We start from the raw sequence: 22,280 nt of genomic DNA on the forward strand, positions 1-22,280 counted from the left end.
CTGCCATTGAGCAGACCCTCAGCATTTCTGATTCTTTTGGGAACTTGAGGGAAAAAATTCCCATGGAATTGGAGAAGCTGAGGTCTTATGCATGGTTTTTTGCTTGTCTTCTTGCATCTGTGTGAATCTGTTTGCTCTCAGTAGTTAGTATCTCACTCTGACCCTTGTCGCAGCAAATCTAAGCAGAATTAAAAGAGTTGAAATGTAGTTATTTCAGAGGAATGCTGTTTGTTTGGGTTTTTTTCTGCAGAGTGTCAGCAAGGCTTATTTGTAGTTTTGCCTGAGAGGGTAGCATGAAAAAGCACGAGTAACCAGACAGCTGCATGAATCTGTATCAGTGATTCTTGCCATCAGCAAGTGATTAGTTTTGGCCTAGTTATGCATCACCCTGCTGAGTCCATTGGAAATGAATTGACAGGCCTTCAGTAGGGTCCAAATCAATAGGTCCTTGATTAGCAGCTTAGCAGTTTGCTTTGAGGGCTTTTTGAGGAAGGAAGATTTTCTTCTGTGTTATTATATCCCATGCTCTGCGTGTCTTCCCAGGATGGTGACCTGCTCATTTTGGAAGTATAGCTGGCAGGAGTGTGAACCACATTTTCCTTTCTCTAAATAATCATTATCCACTCTTGAATTAATGCCACATGAAAGAGCATTTGGTTCTCTGCATCACAGACAAATGTGTGTCACTTAGAGACAGGGATGGCACATAGCAGGACTTGAAAGAATTGATTGAAATAAAGAGAAATTCTTTTTTTCCCTCAAATTCTTCATTTTTAAACCATCCTATGAAAAAAGTGAATAATTTTAGACTGAGAATAGTTTAAGTTGAGAGGATGACTTCTGAGGTCTAAATAAAGGAAATAAATACTGTGAAGAAAATGTCATCATAGCCTCACAGCAACTCCAGAGTCATTGAGTTTGCCCACTGTGTTGCATACTTAAAACAGAATTTGGCCAGCCAAATAAAATTGAGTTGAATTTTTTTTTTTTCTAATTTAGGAAGTCTAATTTTGCATTTTTTCTGCAGAATAAAAATCTGCAACCAATAACATTTGTTACTATTTTTTACTGAAAATGTTTTCATAGAAAGTTGTACTTCTTTTTTCCTAATACTTTTTTAAAAATCTGGCCATGCTTTAATAATTGTTGTTTATTTAAAATACACAAATTCTGGTTTTGGGAAGAACATACATAAGATATGCTTGCTGTTAAGTGTTAAGTAGTATTCTTTTATGAAAGCTGTCATGAAATACAGCAAGAGCATTGCTAGAGCTAAAATACATTTTGTAGGGGAGGTGGAAGAGAGCTTCTCCCCCTGGACTCAGTACAGTTATGGCACAGTGAGAGAGGGAGCAAAGCTGCCAGCCTGGCTGGGAAATGGGGGTATAAGGGGCAGCTCTCCAGTTAAAGCATTTCTAATTTCCTCTCTTTAATATGAAAAAGCAAAGATACCTGCCTATCTCCCCCTGCTCAGACTGATAGACAAATATTCAGGCAGTTTAAAGAAGAACTTAGAAATAGAAACTTGCATGGTGGACTTTGTTTCTCTCCAGCATTTTTTTTGCTGTGATAAGAGATTTTCTGAAAGACTTCCCTTAAGCAAAAAATGGGAGGTCCCACTGTCCCCAGGTTTTCCACATTCCCCTCTTCTTCAGCTCACATTTCCTCTCTTCAGAGTTTAATCTGCCCCAGGAGGCAAAGTAATGAAAAAAAATTTGCAGTGCTTTGCTTGGTGTTTTACCCTCTGTGCATTTTGTGCTTGGGAACAAACACATGGCTTAACATCAAGGTTCCCTTTACCAATTTCACCATTTGATGTTTTGTGAAAAATGGTGGCAGTCAAGGGTGCAGTGTGCCCAAAGGGAAACACACTTCCTCTGGATCCTGCACTTCACTCTGGGGTTGCTTTCCCCTTCAGGTGTTTGCAGAGTCACTTGCTTAGGTTTGAGTATGAAAAAGTAGCCAAGCTCTTGGGGATGCTGCAGGGTTCTAGAGCTGCACATAGAATGTTTGTGTTCCAATACACATCTCAGTGTTTCTAAGAATTGTCCCACTGAAGGAAAGAGGAAAATGTTCTTAGATTGCAACTGGACGCTGGTGATTCTGAAAAAAAAAAATTGAATATGACTTCTTAACTGCCAAATGCCGCTTGATTTCAAGCATTTTGTGACTTGATTCAGTGCCATTGAGCTCATGAGGAGAATATAATCTTTACGAGTTTAATATTAATTTTTTATTTACACTGAAATAGAGTATTATAATCTGTCAGAAACTGTCATTTTCATTTCTAGGAATTTTGTTTTCAATTATGAATAACATAGCAATAGAAGTACAGCTAACTCAATTATTCACATGTAATTTAAAATTAAACTTAATTAAAACAAACAAAAGCCATCTGAAATTAAAATATAATGGAACGATCACATATAATTAATTACTTTGTTCAGCATACTTCCCTATCCAGTCTTTCAGCAGTTAAGAATTGCTATGGGAGTGAGTGAGAGCACTGCAGTGAAAATCAGTTTTATTTACATCATCCTACAATAGTCTCCAAGTACAAGGCTGCCCTTCAAACACAGGAGGCAAAAGTTTTCACAATGGTGACTGCTGTCTGTCTGTGTGATTTTGTGGTTTTTATCTGTTTGTTTTTCCTTTAACTTGTAGAACCACATCACGGCCTTTGCAGAAGTCACATGATGTTGACGCTGATGTATATTCACTCCACTGGACTTCATCTCTTTTCACAACCCACACATGATATTTGCAGTGTATCAAAAAATAAGAAATTTTTAGAAGTCCTATTTCTGACTTGATTTTTACATCACTAAAATGATAAACATTTTGAAGAATTCTTAAATATTAGAACGTCACTTTACTTTCTAGCGAAAATATTAACTGTTTACTTTTATGATGGAATGGGACAAACTGAGCACTAATTATCTGACATTACCCTCTATTTTGGCTTCTCATTGTTTTCAATGGTTCATGTACCTATTCCAACAGTACTTTGTATTTTGATTTAACTTTGATTTTTAAAATCTACATTTTTAATTCAGCATGAACTTGTTTCCATTTGAGGCAATTTCAGTGTATAAAAACTAGACAAATATTATGTTCTGTATGAAAATGCTGTTTGCACATTGTATTACGCTGTATTCCATGTAAGATATCATTCAAAACAGTATGTTATATGTAAGACTGGTGCTTCTGCTTTTGAAGAGAAAAAAATGCCAATTTTTACTGTAATAAGTATTGTATCATAATTAAAAGTTTATTTATTTGGATATTTTCCTGACATAATTGTAGTTAAATTGTTGTTTTGTAGTTCTTGAATGTCTTGGATGACATATATGTATCTAGGTTTAAAGAAGTGAGAATAATTTAGAGAGTTTGATCTTTGATATATTCTTTATTACTAATGAAATCCCATGAAAGGTTAAGGGCTCTGTTCTTAGCTTAGCATATCTGATGGGAAGCCGTGTTATTCATAAATCATTTAAACAAATTACTCAAGGCAGCCTGCATCTTCTCGTGATTGTTGTACTCCCTGATACTAAGCTGGGAGAATGGGTGCTAAGATAAGAAGAGGGTCACCAGCTTAGTGAGGAAAGTTCAATTGAGTTTCTACTCTCCATTTTCATGGAAGACTCATGGAAAAACCAAAATGACTCACTAAATTTTTTTTCAGCCTAAGTGACCAGGACAGGCAGACTTTCTCTCAACAAAGCTTTTTATCTTTGTGTTTGAGGCTCATATTCTTTAAAAAAAAGAAAAAAAAATCCTCTGCCAGCCAGCATGGTGTTGACAAATTGATTTTTCTTCAACATCAGCCAATGTTACCATATCTCTGTTATTGCTGTGAATATTCAGATTAAGCCCTCCACTTTGGAAGAGTCTTGCTGACTATTCATAGTGAAGTTGTCCTATAAAAATTGAGCACCAAATGGATCTGAATATTGTAAATACTGAAGACATTCTTAACATGTGCCAGACAGTGTCCCTGTGGCAAGGGCTGATAAAATACTATCACTATGGAAATACTGAGAATACAATTGGTCATTGCAGGCTGTTGAGCATTTTAGGCCTTAAATTTTCCAGAGTTCAGTGTATTTCCTGTACATTAATCATTGTCAGAGTATGTTTGAAACACAAGGATGTAGAATCAGGTCTATTTTTTCTATTATGAATTTTAATGCATTCTCACATAGTCATCAGGTACTGCCTGCTTTTACTTTATGTTTTAACCTCTCCTTTCACTAAAATACAACTACCTAAAGAGTGCTTGGCAAACAGGGCAAGGCCAAGTTGTCTCTGAGTGCAATAGAGCATATGCCACGAAGTCATTGTGCTAAGCTGAGAATTAAGAGATTGAAGAAATATATATGTGAGGAGAAAAGACCTAGAATAGAGTCCTTAGCTACAGCTAGGTTATTTAGGTGATTGCAAATCCACCTTTATTAGACTATCAACTGTGTTTACAAAATTGTAGTAGATCCAAAGTTTGTATCACCGTGTTAAACTCACCCTGCTCTTAGTCTAGCTAGTTAGGTTCCAAGGTACTAATGATTTCTCTGTGTGCAGATTTAAATGAAATGTTCACTCATTTTTGCATGGTAGCAAATCTGCATTTTTTATATCTGATTTATAAGATTACCAAGAGATTCTTTTATGTTAAAAGAGATGACTCTTTTTCAGTGTACTGTATATCATCAGCTTGTAACTGGTCTTTCTCAGGATCTTTCCCAGTCAAATATTTGGGTTAAAATTATCATACTATCTCTGTGAACCAGCAGTGAGAAAACAAAAAGAGAGACACTCTGCTGTATAATGTATTTTTAAATAAAATAATTTTTCATTCATATGTAGTGTATTTTTTTAGGTGTCTGCTTTATATATGTTTTGGTTGATGATGTGCATGTAATGAAATAGTGATTTTATGTGAATTGCATTTGGTGACATATTCTCACAATTAACCAAGAATCCCCACAGTTAAGGGTCTACCCTTAGAAGTAGTTCTGGTGAACTTGAAAAGCGTGAGAGGAAGAGCTGTGTTGTAGTCTGCAGCCTGTGGGGAAAGGACTCTCCCCAGAATGTGGACCAGCCAAGCTCCAGACTCTGCTTTGACTGATTTTCAGAAGCTGCCCTCCCACATCTGTAGCTCTCCACTGGCCTGAAGTTTGGGCGTTAGCTCTTCCATTCTGAACTCAAAAAAGCTTTGAGTAAGAAGAGTTTGCCAAAACAAAAGTAAGTTGGCACATTTGTACTAAAATGGCTTTTTGGTGATTGCTTTTAAAAAAATCCCAGTAATGAGCAAGCATCATTCCTCATTCAGGGAATATTCTGGTACAGAGTGGTTCCTACTGGAAACAGTGTGGTTGAACCATTTCAGTGGTTTTGAATGCAACTGATTTTATTATTCTTGCGGACCTTTTCTGTGTGTACTTCAGTGAAACAGCTCTGCTCCATTTATAAATGAGATGTTTGAGAAGCATCCCTAATGTTATATGCTGCTGTGTTCCTAAAAATGGAATTTCTAAGGCATATAGGGACACCAGCTGGGCTCCTATCCATACCATTTTAGATTCTCTTATATGGATTCTGCTGTTGGTATAATCAGGAACTGCATAAGACATACGGTGATGGCATCCAGGCTCACATTTCTTCAGCTTTAAAAAACATTCATTTTAAGAATATGTATTAAAAAAGGATAATGTTGGTATTTTTTAACTGCAATTTTCTTTGCTGTTTGCTGTGGCCTTCTGATTTTGTTGCTGCCCAAAATCACAGTAAGTGCAGCAGTCCATTTGCACATTATGTTAGCAGGGAGCTTTTTTTCTGAAGTCTAATTTTGGTATTTCTGAGGTTTGCCATCAGAAAGGAGAGTGCATTACATTTTAGGAGCGGATAAAGTGATTTTGTTTTGATAAAACACATCCCTGTCCATCTGCATAGCCCTGCCTTGGGGACACTCAGGAGCATTTGCAGGCGGAAGGGCGAGCACACCTCCAGACCTCTGAGCCCTGCAGCACCTCCCTCCAGGCACATCAGGAGCATTTTTACCCAGCTCTGCCTCTGACAGCTGCCTCAACCCCAGCATACTGGATTTCCCTGCTGTACACCAGCATGAACAGTTTTTTTCTCTCCTCAAGCACCTCTGAGAGACTGGACAGATCATGAAGTGCACTACAAGCATGACTGCAGCTGGAGCCAGCAGCTGCCTGGTTCTCACTTGGACAAGTGGAAAGCTAAAGGAGAACCTAGTATGGCTTCAGCTTTTGCCCTTCTTCTCCACTTTCTCTAGGGCTTTTGGTTTTCGAGCAAAGCAAGTATTTACAGTCTGCCACTTGAACTTCTGCCGCTGCCTAGGGTTGTGAAAGCTTTACACCTTACACCAGTAGTGCTGTTGACCACTAGGGACTTTCCGGTGTAAGTGTTGCCTTTTTGTCATCTTCTCCTGTGTGAAAATAGCTGATAAAGCTTCTTAGAGTTTCTAGGTTTGACCTGATGTTTGGAGAAGAAGACACTCTGAACAACCTAGAAAGACCCTGCCGGGGTGGGAATTGAAGCCCTGGTGTGACTGTGATAAGCCTGGTTTTTGCTGAGCACTTGCCAAGTTGCCAGACCAAGGTATGACTAACAGGTTTGTTGCTCATAGTAAGCTGCCTGTGTTTGCCTTATCGGGAAGTCTCAGTTCCCTTCCAAAACAGAGGATTAGATACTTGCTTCCATGGTCAGATCTGGAGCTTGTTGTTTCTCTGTAGAGAGTCCTAGGAAATACAGCATATCCTGCATGAAACTTGTCCCCTGTGTCTGCTGATGCTCTCCTAGTCAAGCTGGAGGTAAGTGGGGTATCATTAAGCCTTGCAAGGGCTTGGCTTCCACTTGGCTGTAACTGTAGGTGCAGTTTGTGGTAATTGGGAGTGAGTGGGGCTGTGGCTGAGCCTTATCCCTAATGGGCACAGCTGTGAGCAGCAGGTGAGCAGCACTGACAGCAACGAGCCAGGGAGTGCCCAGGGGCACTGAGCAACCACCAAAGGGAACAGAGGGCACACAGGTGCAGGGCATCAACAGGAGGGGATAAAAGGCTGGGACAAAGAGGAAGAAAGACAGAGTTTGCAGCCTCCTGAAGTGATCTGATGTTGCTCTGTATGGGCAAATGCCTGAAGCCTTCTGATGAGGTAAGGTGTTACTCTGTAATGAGGTGAAGCTTTCTGAACTTGTTTGATGTTACTCTGTGTTTTGGCTGTTTGAACTGTGACATAGGCTCTGGTGTGTGCTGGGACACGTAACCATCCTGTGCTGCAGGCAGTTGGTGATTGCTGGAGCTGCCAGCACTGTAACTGGCCTGTGCCTGGGCTCCAGCTGCATGTTTTCTGAGAACTGACGGCCAGTTCTCTGCCTGTTGTGTCCTTGAACTCAGTTTCTTCTGTTCCAGTTGTCAGCTCTTGCTATGATGTCCTGTTGTGAGATGTGGTATTCATGAGGCAGAAGGGGAGCACGGCTGTGTTCATCAGGAAAAGGTTTTAGATACTCTTTCAGGCCTTCTACTCTGGTCTGTTGTCACTGGCTGTGTTAAACATTTGGAAGGTTACTCTAGGTTAAGTACGACAGTTTAATTCTGAACAAAAGTTTGCACCCAGAGGTATTATTTGATTCTAACTAATCCACAGCAAATCTCTAGCTAATTCAGATAAACTGTCTTGAATTGTCTCTTGTGTGGCCAAGTCCCAGGCTTTCTCTTTTTTTCCCCAGAGTAGGTCTGCTGTTTTAGAATCTTCCCCTAGTGAGTACAGCCAGAACAGTGTGCAGCAGTCAGCTTCCTAAAGAATTACTCAATCCATCCTCTAAAATGGAGATGTAGAAGCCCCAGTAAGAGCTTGGGTCCCCAAAACCAAATCCTTGGCATCAGTGATTTCATCTGACAATGTTCACAGCAAAATAAATAAACAAAAATAAGAAACCAAATCCTTTTTCTGACAAACTTCTTCCTACATACCAAAATTAAACCTAAATACATATGTTCTGCAAGTACAGGGAACTTGTAGTCTTGGTGGTAATCTTTAATGCTACCTAGCTGTGACTAACCTTAAGCTGTGAATTCCTAGCATTGCTCTGAAGTAGGCAAATAATCCTAAAAAAAGGGAGTGAACATGTCTGCAACTGTAAAAGAAAAACTAGAGGGATCATATTTCTGTATTTTTGAAATATATTTTCTTCACAATAGAAGAAAAATGCTACTTTTTGTCTGCTGTTTCGGCTAAGAAATCATCTGCTGTTCATGTTCTTTTGCTACTGTTGCTTAAGGAAATGCAGCTACTCTTCCTTCCTTAGCAACCTCTATTTATAAAGCAGCAACTGACAAAGATATTCTAGTCAAATATTCTAAAAATAAGTCTGATGTGATGAGAATAAAGTGCTTATTTAGCAAAACAAAATAAAATGCCCATTTCTTCTCTAGCTGATCTTAGTAGACAACACAGGGAAGAAGATAGACCCTTGTCTTTTGGCATCAGTTTACAGTGTTACCAAGACAAGGTGATAGATCTTCTTTGACTTCTTTGATTAATCCTTTTTTTTTGTCCTCTGAGAGTTTAGAGAAAACGTTTTTGGATGTTGCCTTGAATCATATAATCTTACAAAGCAAAATGTAGAATGCCTTTGATTTTGTTTTATGTGTATTTTGTGGAATCTCTCTAAGCCAGTGAACACCAGCCCAGTAGAGGAGGAATAGAAAGACTAAACAAACTATTTCTTGTCAGTTAGAGGGTGAGAGATTTCCCACGCTGTGTCTTTTCAGGAAAGAAACCAAATGAGTTGGGAGACTTGCTATCAGCTGATTATGTGACAAAATTCTGTCATCCTGGGTCTCCTGTGGGAACGCTGCCTGCTTATAGTGCATATGTTTCATTCAATTAACATTTTGCTTAGAGTAACAGATAATTGTGAGATGTTTGAACCTTAGTTTTTTGTCAGATTAAGAGAAGTTGATATTCCCATGGCATTGGACATTATGCTGCTGCCTTTTATTTTCTACCTGGTGACCTGGCTTCCCTCCATATTGAGGGTAAAAAGCTGTATACTGTATTTTAATAAAATGAATAAAACGGACTTTTTCTTCAGGAATCTGGTTACCTGTATATAGATCTTAAGAAAATCTCTCTCATGGATGCAATTTCTTTTGAAATTTGGCATTGTAAACTCACTTCTACTTGTATGTTGCTATATTCATGACAGTAAAGGCTTTTTATAGTTGAGAGAAAGAGTCACCTCTGTGGGCTCAATGGAAGAGCTATAGATCTTAAGCAGTGTGGTGGAAGAGATCACAGACATGTTCACCTAGGAGTCTCTTTCTGACTCTCTTGATCACAAGTGTTTTGATTTTCAGATGTCGCACTCTCTGCACTGTGGCTGTGGTTTCAATTGGAAGGAAGGTTGTTGAGAAGCATACACATTAACACAAAAAAGAACAGTACTATGGCTTTCTTCTTCATTCTCGTTAGCTTTTAACATACCTGCATTACTGCCTTTTGGTACATGGCTCTGTGCCCAGTGTTCACTTCCTGAGTCTGCTTCTGGCATTTTTATTTCTCAGTAGATGTCACGTACTGCTGTGTCACATTGTGTAATAACCAGCAAGTGTATTTGACTTAGGCCTTTGCCAACATAAAATTGCTTTTTCAGATGCAGGTATGAATATAAAAATAGAAAAACGTGGTGTGGTACCAATTATTTTAATGGGAGTAAAGCAACAGCAGAAAATGAGATGGTTTCAGAAGAAGAATGAAGGGTGGTGATGAAAATTTGATAATAAATGTGAGATAATTTCAGCTGACGAGAACTCTGAATACAAGTGAGATTTCAAAGGATGCAACTGGCAATGACTTTATAGACAGTGAATAAGAATTCCCTACACAGCTGCTAAAGCAAATAGATCATACTAAATTAATTCCTGACACTGCATATTCCAGCAGGAGTGGTCTGACAGTCATGTTGATAGGCACAAATATGGCCTGAATTTGTGACTAGTCAAAAACTCATGGGAAAGCCAAGATGTTCAGGACTGTGTGGATCATACCTTCTGCTGTATAACAGGAAAGAAAATTGATCAAGAAAGAGCACTGTCTAGGCCTTGTTGATTCTGGCTTGTTTAACTCCAGGTGGGAGTGTGAGGGGGGGATGTTTGTTTTGTATCTTCTTGTTGTGTGCAATTTGGACAGCCACATTGTATCATCCTGCTTTGAAAAGCAACCCGTACCCCACCCTGATGTGGTTTGAATTGGACCTCAGGTGCAGGCCACCTGCTGCACATCCAGTTGTACCTCCTGTGCTTACAGACCATCAGCAGAGCTTTGGCATTAGCTTTGAGGAGCACATGGGAGAGCTGCACCTTCCCCTCTCACTGCTGATCTGTAGCCAGAATTGAGATACACAGCCCTGTTTCCTCCTCCTGGGGTAAAAGGATAGAAATGTCCTCAGCAGGACAGCATGCTGTGGGAAGCCATGGCGTGGTGTCAGCTGCTGCTGAGTGTGCATTTGTATTGTTACACTGGTATTCCTCTTCCTTACACTCTTGGTTATTGCAAGAGGCTGCAAGCTCACATAGGGGTTAGCCCTGGAGTGTGGAAAGACTCTTTCACTTGTCAGATGGAGACTAGAATTATGATGAGAATTTATCAGCTGTGGCTCCCAGAAACTTCCAGATGTCCTGGCATAGCCCTTTTCCAGGACAGTATGTTATCAGAATAGGCTTTCAGTTTTCCTTACTTCTGGAGTATGAGATAGATGTGATTTCTATTCATTCTCTGTAACAGATGACATCTTGTTTTTCATATGCCAATTTCTTGTTCTTGATTAGTTTTTGAACTTGCTCACTCTTCCATGGTGTGTTTTTATTGCTTTTATTTCCAGATGGCAGCATACATTAACCTGACATAAAAAAAATTTCCATTTCCTTTCAATGCCATTTCTCTCTGCTGAGCTTTACACTTCACCAGTGTTTAAGCATTTCATCTTTGTCATTTTTTGATGTTGGTTTGCAGTTTATAATTTTTTAGAATATATCAGAGACAAATACAAATCTTTGTTTTGCGCTTTTCAATGCCTAGGCTCCCTGCAGCAGTGGTGGAACCGAAGTTCTGCCAGGTGCTGTGTTGTTGGTTGAAAGTGCTGGTTTCAGTGCAGAGGTACAGACAAGGACAAATGTGACACTTCCCAGCTGCAGGGAGAGACCTTCTGGCCTGGGCAGCAGTGTCCTCTTGGGTCTCATTTTGCTGAGCACAGTGTGTGCAACCTGGAACAGTGGCTGTAGCACAGGATGCTCCAGCGAGTGTGTAAACTTGAAGGAGCTGCCAGGATGTACGCATGTCTTTGATTGTGCTGAAGGCTTGAAATTGAGACTTCTGTGGAAGGGGAAAGGCATTAAAATCAAATTAATTAAGTTAAAAAGGAGCAAGAAATTTATCTAAATATTTAAAGAGATATTTATATACTAAGATTCTGAAGGGGGAAAGTTGCTTGCTGAATATTGGTTCCAGGTGGGAGAATGTTAATTTTCTGCCTAGTAACTGTGTTTTAGATTTAGTATGAGAATACTGCTGCTGACACACTGGTGTTTAGTTAGTTGTGTTAGAAGCACAGCTGGTACAGCTGGCCAGAGGGACGTTCACACCATGGAATGTCATGGTCAGTAAATAAATTGGGGGGAGTTTGCCAAGAGCTGCTGATCACTGCCTGGGCATCAGTCACACAATGGTAAACAGTTCTATTGTGCATCACTTGTGTTTCTTTTGGTTTAGTCCTCTCTTTTTTCATTTCCATTCTTCTTTTTGTTGTTATTATGTATTTGGAGGATTTTGGGGTGGGGGGTGTTTTTGGGCTTTTAATTAATTAAAATCAATTTTAATTATTAAGTTCTTATCTCAGCCCACAGTTTTTACCTTCTTCTGATTCCCCTCCCCAGCTCACTGGGGAAGACAGAGTGAATGAGTGGGTTGGGAGTACTCAGTTGATAGCTGGGTTAAACCATGATAGGCATATCAGATGAAAAATTACCAAAAAAATCTCTGCCAAAAAGGGAGTTTTCCAACTATTTTACTGATGAAACAATGTAAACTCAGAAAAATGCAAATAGGTTTCTGCCTTTTCTGTGAGACTGAGCTTTTTGCTGTGCCATCCTCTGCAGGAAATTGCAGTATATGATCAGTACACAAAAGTATAAATTGACTGTATTTATAGATTATAGTTATGTAACAAGGGTTTGTTTTCTGACCCGCTGTTCCTTGAATGGAGCTCATCATGATCACTATGAGCAATCAAGTGGAGTTTTGCTGAATATGGTTTTGCAGGCAGGACCTCCTGATACCAGCTTAGCAGCTGGGGGTGATGACTACTGAATCCATCATTCCCCGATTCCCTTATAATGTACCCATGCTCCTACAAAAAGTTATAACCAAATCACTCAGTTTATGATCTGACCAATAGGAATTTTGACTGTTGATAATAGCATTAGAGTTTCTAGTTACAGCAGTGGTTGGAGGCTTCTAGACAGACTGACAATTTGTGTGCAGTTTGACTTTAGCTATCAGAGTCCTGATGCTTCTTGCTGCTCATTTATTTCTGGAGAGGTCTAGAAGAAAGATCTGTCAGGCAGAAAATGAGGGAACATCAGGAAAAAGTTCACCAGCCATGTTGGGTGCATTTTGAGTAATAACATAGGGCTCAATTTACTGGATAAGGTACTCAGCTTGAAGGGACTCTGTAGCTATGAGAAGGTGTCACAGGAGGATTCACACTCATCATCTGTTCAGGCATTTGGTCGCTGTGGAATCTGAAAGCAACATCATGGTTTTATTTTCATCCTAGCATAGTCATCTGCTTCTTGCCACACCTGCCTCACCCACAGATATTTCTGAAGCACTTTGGAGACTCCAGGGAAGGGAAAGTTCCATTGGAAGGAACTGAGGAATTTTTTTCTCTCTGCAGTAGTTGTCTTCTGCATCTTTTAGTAGCTGCCCTCAGTTAGCCTAATGAACTCAAGACTGAGAAGTGGAAATGAAAGATCCTGCCAATGGAAAATCTTGGCTTGAGTTGGCAGATAAGTAAACCATTAAGAGTTGGAGGCAGACAGTAAAATTACAGGATATACATTGAATTTTCCTGAAAATTTTAAAATAATGCATTTCACCTTTCTGTTGATATACTGGATACTCTTATGACAAAGACTGAACATAGAACACATAAAGCTGTATTTCCTCAAAACAAAAATACCATTTAAGAGTTGTTTTATTTTCCTGTGTTCTGATTTCTTTCACCTAACGCAATCCTGAAACAATTGAAAAAAACCTGAAATATATGCTTGCTTATAATGCTTAAACAGATGTTTAAAATAAACAGGAGATTTTGGTTGGTCAGATATGGACCCAGGTAAGCAGAACACATTACAGTTTCACTTGTTTCTCAGCAAAACCAGCCAGTTTGATCCTTATGCATTAGTTCTGATAGCAAAGGACCTGGTCCTTTGGCTGGTCTCCCCTGACTCATTAAAAACTGCTTGTTGCCTTGGGGACTATACTCTGTAAACTTGCCCTTTTCAGCAGCAAAGAAGCAGCTGTTAGAAATGAGCACTGCTCTTGTTTCTGTTTCTTTTCCTGCTCTCCATGTCCCCCCAGCTAGTAACAAAGAAGCAGGATGCTGCAGACAACAGTGAAAAGGTCTGAGCCCATCTCTCTCTTCCCCTATTTTTCAAAAATTGTGTTTTAAAGGTCACCTTAGTTGCATATATGTTTGTAGCTGTCTTATTCCTTTGCTGAATGGAGATGAGCCTGATTTGTCATCCAAGATCTTAGTCATTTGGATGAGAAAATCTGTAGTACATTTTGTATTCTGGCTAAGCTCCAGGTATATTCTGCCTGGCTTATTTACTCAGTGCCATCAACAGAATGATAGTTTTGGCTTCCTGTACTTCAGTTTGGTATGGTGGTGTTGTCCACCACTAAACCCACCAATTCTGGGTGATCACTGGGAGAGTGGTAGTGGCTGGAAAGGCAGGCCCTTGGCCAGCCACACAGCCCCCAGCGGCACAGTGCTGCCTCGTGGTCTGGCCTCACTAGCTTAGAGGGGATAGTGTTGCCAAAGTCCCTAGCAAGCTTTCACAAGGATGACAGGTGCATACAATGTCTCCAGACTGGCTTTTGAGCATGCAATTTGCCTCATGTTTACCTTGTTTGGAAAGAGTTCATAATACAGGAAGAAGAACTGTAAGAGAAATATTATAAGGAAAGCTCCGTCTATGGGCAGGAAAATACAAAAGCTAATTTTGAAAGGCATCAATATTCTACTAGGTTTCATGTTTGCATATTCTGTAGCCCATTCAGTGATGCTTCTCAGGGTTTGGCTGCAGTCTGTGGCAGAAATTCGTGGCTGAGATTTCTCACACCTTGGTATCTGTCTTACTGTAGAAAATAGAATGAACTGAAGAACAGTGAGGTGAATACATGAAATGCTATTATAAAGTGTGAAAGAACAAGGGGATAGATGGGGAATTCAGAGTTGGAAATACAGAAAATGTGTTTAAAGCAGGACATTGTCTGGAAAACAGTGCATATAAGAATGAGATGTCTTTGAATGATATACTTTAGAAGTCCTTCACAGAAAAATCACGTTCTGATTTGTGTTTTGTATGGAGTTGTTTTTTTATTATTTTGTGAACTCCAGAAGGTGCTCTAAGTGCTTATAAGAAGTTATGTTACTTCTAAAAGTGCTTTATTTTATTTCTATAGCTGTTTTTATACTGATAGATCTCTTTTTGATTACTGTAAGCTTGAATTTAGGCCTGAACAGATGGTAGTAGAGCTAGCTTAGGTGAGTTACAGCTGAGTGTTGGTAACAATTTTCATTTTTTCTTTCTTTGGACCAAAGTTTTCAAATGCATTTTAACTTTCAAAAGTTAGTCTTTTTTCAAAGGTATTAACTGCCTGTATCTACTTGAATGTGCTTATGTCTGGTTGAAGCAGTCTAATATTAGGCTAAAAACTTGGATTTGGGCTTAATGTGCTGGCAGTTATGAGGTGAGGCTTGAATGATCCTACAAGGGTCAGCTTGAAAAGCTTCATTTTTTTGGCTTTATGCAGTGAAGTATGATTGCATAGGATGCTAAGCTGTGGAAATACATTACTATGGGACAGGCACTGTGAAGGGCTTCCAGACATGCTGTGGAGCTCAGCTTGAGGTTTTGGATTTCTCTCAAGCTCTTGATGAGCTCATTGGCCACAGCCAGCAGGAACTGAGTGCCTCATCACTTAGCTAGGGGGGAAGAGGTGACCCAAACAATCCATGCAGAACAGATTAGCCTGGAAAGATTCCCAGGAATGGAAAGTATAAAAGCAGAGATTATACCTCCTTCCAGCACAGTGGTGGAGAAGGCAGGCCTTGAATGCCCCTTTCTAGCATGTGCTCCAAGAATAGACATGGCAAGAAGTGCTCTCCTGCATGGAGTGGCCTTGCTTCTCCATCTGAGGGGTTTGTCCTGGCCAGTGTCAAGAGTACCCAGCCAGCTCCTGCTAGGCCATAAAATAGTCTCTGCAGGGGGATGGTTCTTTAGGCCAGGAACAGGTGCTTGTATACCATAGCTGAGAGATTTGCTAAAGAGGCTGTAGAAATCAAATGTCAAATGCTTTAGTTTCTGATGGGAGTTCAGAAGATTTTGTGTGCCTATTAAAAGTACAGTCTGTGCTATTCATTTGAGAATTTGAAGTGGCAGATTCATGGGTTCTGAAGAGCCCTTTCTTGAAATCATAGTCTGTGGATTTTTAAAAGCTCTTACATTCCATATTGGAATATTGCTTAAAGAAAAGAAATCTTTGTTTTGACTCTAGTGTGCATTAGGAGATTTCCCATGCTTCCAGGAAAAAGCTTTGCAATGTTCTTTTTGGAAAACCTAATTCTGCTGCACTTAGCACAAGCAATTTAGTAGTATTTGTGCCCCTGCTTGGCTTTGAATAAACCAGAACGAAGAAAACACAAGGCCTAATTTTTCAATATCTCTGATGTTGACTTCAAACTTCCAGTTTAGATGAATATCTTTTGGAAGGAGAAGAAAAAGTTTGGGGAGCTGAGTTGTTTTTTGTTATGTAGGCTGGAGGTTGAAGGTTTGGCGTTTTTAACCTCTGGGCAAGTCACTGGGAAACAGAAGGCTGTGACTTATTCCACAGCTACTGAGCAGGCATCTAAGAGGAGCTACCGGAGGATAGAGAACCCTTCCTGCTTTGATTGCTCACCTGTCACAGCATGGATTTTCTCATTCATGTTTTCCCAGTGTCAGTTGTTTCTCTTGGTGGTCAAACAAAGCAATGGCTCCTACAGGCAGGCATGGTGATTTTCAGGGCCAGATTTTTAACCCTTGTGAAGCTGCAGAAAAGGAAATATTTAACCTGCTCTGTGGCTGTTGACCATCCCTATCAGTTTCCTTTGCATCCTCAGTGGTTGTCACAAGCTGTTAGGATCCAGTCACTGAAAATGTTTTTCCACTATTTAAAAAATATATACTTAAATGTATTTTGTTAAATGAGGTCCATACCAGGGGTTCTTGAGAACCATGTTTTGGTCCAGGGCAAATTAATCAAAGTACCAAGTATAGAATAAACAAATTTGAAATGGAAATGCAATGAAGTATTAACTTTGAAAGCACCAATGGTTCTGCTGTAATAAGTTTATCTTGGTGCCTGCAAGCAGTCCTCTAATGGGAAAAAAGTATTAAATTGTGTTTATGACATATTATGGCATTTCCAGAATTTCATTGCATAGTAATATTCCCATGTTAGAGAAAAATCTGTGTCCTTGCATTTAAGCATGAGAATGTTTCTCTGATGTTCAAGAGTTCATTTTAAAATGAAATTTTACAGTCCTTACCACCATTAATTTATAGAGCCTAGCAGGATTTTATTAAAAATACTTTCTAATGTATTTTTGATAATTTATGCTGCTTTGTCCTAACAATTGAACATGCAATTTAATTTAGAGAAGCCTGTGATGATTAAAATATAAAAAAAACAAATCATGCAAAAGCAGAGTTTCTTTTGTAATGAAATTAATATAATGGAATTTGTTCTGAGATTAAGGGTAGATCCTGTGTCTATATCTCATTTTTATAATTTTTTCAGGTAATGAGTTAAACTCAATAAACTTTATTAAAATATTTTAACTTCATATAGTTTTTCTGGTTATAATTTTCTTGATTTTATGCAACCTCCCCACAGTGTTGTAATACAATGTTAATAATACATGATATTTTCATTTCATTTGGTAATGTGTACACATTTAAAATAGTGGAAGAACAGTTCTCCAGGACTCATCTATGATTCACTGAAGTGCTGCACAGTGTACTTGCAATTTATTTCTAATATCATCCGCAGCTGTTATAATGGTGCATTGTACATTTGCAGACTGAGATCACTTGGAAATAAAAACAAGATTTAAAATATTTCCAAGTAGTAAATAAGCAAAGAATTATGTTCTTCATGCGCTTTACTGCAGATGCTTTTACAGTTACTTCAAAACACCTCAGGAGCTACCTGGTAGTTTATAGGTAATAATATCCAATTAAAGTATATAATTTTCCTCCACACATCACCTCCCTGAAATATTCTTGTGGATGGGGAACCAAACAGAGCATGCAGAGGTTTTTTGTTGATTCAGTGTCAATAAATTCTGTCTGGTGCTGGATTGCTGCCAACTGAGTAATTTTTTTTTCCTTTTTCTTCCTTTTCCCCTTCAGGAATTGGAAAAAAAATTATTTTTTAAGGGGACTGGGTGTACAAATAGCTCTATATGCTAGCCATGATATAGGAAAATTGCCCTTACTCAATCATGAAGCTTGCACAATTCTTACAGGTATTTCCAACATATTAGTGAGTATTTACTTTAATGGTGATTGCTGACGCTTGCAAGAACTGTTCATAACCACTTGCAATTCTGTCCACAGTACACCTTCTGTGCGTGTGGGTGTTACCACAGCCTTATTTTTAATTCTACAAATGTCATTGTGGGCTTCTGAGAGCTAATTTTTCTACCCTGGTGATTTGCTGTACCTCCCGTCTGCTCCTGCTGGGTTTGGAAGCAGGCATGAGCCACGACTCAAGCTGTCACCCATCCGCTGTCCCCTTGTCCTGCCGCAGCAGTGCAGGGAGTGCCCGCCGTTCCAGGGACACCATCCCGCTGCTCCTCGGGGCTTGGCGCGCTCCTGGCCCTTCCCAAGGAGAAGTTATTCTTTCAGCAGGAACTGTGGCCCTCACAGTGTTCATTAGACATTGTATTGGGAAGATCTAAAATACTCTTTTGCAGAGATCACCTGCTGTTGTGGGTAAGAGTGGTTCAGAAAAGTTTCTGATTGCAAGTTAAGGTTTCTGGACTTGAAACTGGGCTCTTTGTAGCTGCCAATCTCTGATGTCCATATTTTGGGACAAAAGTCTTCGTGCTCTGAGGCTTTTCTCACTAGGGACTTAACCTTGATGTTTAGCAGTATTTACAGTTTAAACTGTCCTAATTGGAAGTGAGAAAATCAGGAATGTGGCATTGTTTCTGCTTTCTGCCTGACTAAATATACAGACACTTTATTAAAGCAGACCTGTGGTGTAAACTGTTTTGTTAAAGTGGATTTTGTTAGTAATAAAATCCAAGGTGAAGTCACTTCAGTAGGGGCAATAATACTGAAAGTTTGGCAAAGATGATTTGTGCAGACAGAAAATAGTGTGTGGATCATAAACAGCTAAGGAAAATAACATAAGTCAAGACAGGCCATAATGTAATGAGCTGCAATTTCTTACATGTTGTTTTCTTCACCTGCCAGAATTCTTTCTAATATTAAAAGCTATGGAAAACCTTTTTTTCCAAGAGTAGTGTGAACAGCATGGAATAATAAAGACATGATAATACAGAGAAGACATTATTTATTGCAGTGCTAAATAAAGATAAATGAATCATTGTGCAGATTACGAGAACATGAATGACTGAAAAGCAGCATATAGAGACTGTGGTGCACTTATTGCAAGTGTGGTTTCAGGGCTAGAGCTGTTCAGTTGTAGCCAGAAATAAGGTATAATATTAAAGTTTTGGGGTGTTTTACTTTAAGTTGTATAACATTTACATTTGCTTCATTAACACTTGTGGAAAGAGCCTGGCTTGATTTTTATATTGATTAGCAGTTTACTCAGGGCTTTTGACTGTACCAGGCCGATGTTTTTCCAATATTTCTTACATTAAAAGTAATAAACTGCAGTAAATCTGATTACCTCCAAACTTAGCTCTCTGAGAATCAGTAGTATTTTAATAAATTAAATATATTTTTATCTCTTCCACTGGGGTTTTTTGTTTGAGAAGACACAGCTGTCTGAACACACTGTGAACTGAGTGGATCTGACTGTAAGATTTTAAGCTTATTGTATATCATATAGTTTGCCCCAATATGAGATGATGTTTTGGGGCAGACTAATGAATTCCTGTGGGTTATCATTTGGATGTGGTTAATCACATACACAGTTGTAAGCTTACGATATTCTGTTCTATTTGGCAAAGATTCATCAGTCCATGAAATTCTAGAGAGTACCCTGGATTTCCTTGCATGAAATTTCCTTCCTTATTTACTGCATTTCAAAAAACCTTCTTCACTTGTATTTCCTTTTGTAATTCTCTTTGCCATAGGAATAGTAGTGTGTTCAGAGGCAGTCATTTAATTGTGATAACATGACAACTGTAATATTTTTTTCTTGTGAGCAGATCAGTCTGTTTCTCTTAGGTTTTCAAGGAAGTACCTTCCTGTAAACAAATACTTTCAAGGAAGTACCTTCCTGTAACAAATTCTGCAGCTTCCACAGGCTGCAGAATCCTTAATGTTAGATGGTGCTTCAAGAGGTGGGCAGCCAGTGAATTTTAACAGTGATAACAATGTGAAAAAATCAGTAGTATTGTGAACAAAATATAAATTCACAAGAGGCCTATTTTACAGTTTGATTTTCATCCTTAACTGCTTGATTTACTGTCTATTTCATAGGAATTCCATCATGTTCTCAAAGAGCAAGGACTGTAAATTTTGAGACAGGGTAAAAAAGGAAACTACATCATCCAGAGAAATAATGAACATGAACCCCTGCTTTAAATTCGAAGCTTAATTCATCTGAAACTATAGAGCTGCAGCTGGCACCTTGTAATGCTTAAGCAGTCAGTTCAGTTTATCCTCAATGTCCACAATGCAGTTATAAACTTTCTTTAGAGCTTCATTTCTCTTCAGTGCCTGCCCCTGGGTTTAGGCCTTTTGGAGATTTCCCAGCACCCTGTTTCCCTGGGTGTGTGGAAAATTCAGTAGCAAACCTGCAAACATCCTGTGTATTCAGCTCTCTGCAGCTGTGCAAACGGCACAATGAATTTCCAATATTCTGCTTTAAACATGCTCATGGATAATTGAACTTCAAAGCAACAGCTCTGCTAATTCTTTTATGAAGATGCAAATTACTAGTGTGACTTCTCACCAGACTGGGGACTTACTGGAACAATCAGTCTGATCTAAATCCTCCCCAAGGCATGAGCACAGTGGGGAGATTTCTGCAAGTCTAATCCGTACTTTGCTCACTGGCAGGGTGCAAAACTAATAGTAGCCTGGAGAAAGCAAAGTTTTCATGTTTGAATCCCAATCCTTGAGTTTACCTCCTCTAATAATCTACATTATTCTGCTATTATGTGCAGGGATCAGGCATCAAGATAAAAGTTTAAACACAAAAAAGAAACCAAGGTCTTTACAAAGATTTAGTATGGAAAGATGGAGTATTCAATAAATTCAATTTTTTCTTTCAGCAGAACTGTGCTTAATGGTTGCTAAAATATGTCACATATTTGGCTCCAGTATATGTATTTTCTGGTAATTTTTTTTTAAATTATCCTTAACTTGATAAATGCTTGGCATCTTCTTCTCTGACCATTACCATTGTACTGCCAGCTTTTAAAGGAAAGGCTGAAGAATACATTATGTTCCTCAAAGGCAGCCAGTGCAATTTACCATCTTGCTTTCCAGTTCACCGATATGAAAGTTTAACTTCTAGCAATTGGGAAGTCCAATTCTAATTAATTTAATATAGAAAATTAGGTCCCAAGAGGAATAAATAGCTTTGGTTATGTCTTCACAATTATGCCTGTCTCCACACATGCACCTAAAAACAGCTGAAGTAATGCTTTTTTTTAAAACAAGTTATTGTGAATACTTGTAAATGAGTGTAAATTTTAACTTCAAAATGCAATTTGAATTTCTCTGGAAGATCACATGAAAACTTATTGCCTAGATTTCCAAGTAGCTGCTTATTTGTGATATGAGAAGAGAATCTTTTTTTCAGTCAATGGTAAGGATCTGTGGGCTGAAATTTTGCACCTTTCAAGGTCTTTCCATCTGAAATGCATGTGTGTGTGTAGAGGGAGCTGTCTGTTCTCCAGTCTGAAACATGGCTGGGTTTTTTACATGCTTTGACAAGTTGGGAAATTCTCAAAAGAATTACATACAGAACAGCTGTGCTGGTTTTGGGTGGGGTAGAGTTAGTGTCCTTCACAGTAACTGCTCTGGGGCTGTGTTTTGGGTTTGTGCTGAAAACAGTGTTGTTAACACAGGGATGTTTTAGCTATTGATGCAGCACTTGGCATCAAGGCCGTTTCTGTTCCTCACCTCACCCCACCAGTGAGGAGAATGGGAGTACACAAGGAGTTGGGAGAGGGCACAGCCTGGACAGGTGACCCCAGCTGACCCAAGGGATATCCCAGACCATATGGAGTCATGCTCAGCACATGAAGCTTGGAGAAAGAGAAGGAAGGAGGGGACATTCAGGGTCATGATGTTTTGTCTTCCCAACTCACCATTATGTGAGTGATGGAGCACTGCTTACCTGGAGATGGCTGTACACCTGCCTGCCCATGGGAAGTACTGAATGAATTCCTTGTTTTGCTTTGCTTGCCTGCATCTTTTAGTTTATTTATAAAACTGTTTTTATCTCAACCCACGAGTTTTCTGACTTTTACTCTTCTGGTCTTCTACCCCATCCACCAGGGAGTAGTGAGTGCCCCTCTGTGGAGTGCTTAGTGTCATCTAGGGTAAAAGTACAACAGCCCTTTTTGGTGCTCATTGTGGGGCTCAAAGGGTTTGAAATCAAGACAGGTTTGATTGGAATGTGCTAGAGCTGTTACTGCAGTTTGGCTGATAATTGACAGGCTGCTGTGCTTGCCGTGGGGCTCACTGGCCTCACTGTGCATTAGAG

At 39.2% G+C, this 22,280-nt stretch overlaps 1 protein-coding gene across 2 annotated transcripts in view; it reads left to right on the forward strand.

The window, feature by feature from the left end:
- The window catches only part of PLPPR5 (phospholipid phosphatase related 5), a 56,985-nt gene extending 52,124 nt beyond the window's left edge, over positions 1-4,861 (forward strand). For both annotated transcript variants that reach the window (XM_064719289.1, XM_064719290.1), the window contains one exon: positions 2,665-4,861. In XM_064719289.1, the coding sequence (XP_064575359.1) occupies positions 2,665-2,697 (33 nt within the window). In that variant the 3' untranslated portion in view covers positions 2,698-4,861. The remainder of the gene's footprint in view (positions 1-2,664) is intronic.
- Positions 4,862-22,280: the final 17,419 nt, after the last annotated feature.

This window comes from Zonotrichia leucophrys, chromosome 8 (assembly GCF_028769735.1).
Source record: "Zonotrichia leucophrys gambelii isolate GWCS_2022_RI chromosome 8, RI_Zleu_2.0, whole genome shotgun sequence".
NCBI lineage: Eukaryota > Metazoa > Chordata > Aves > Passeriformes > Passerellidae > Zonotrichia > Zonotrichia leucophrys.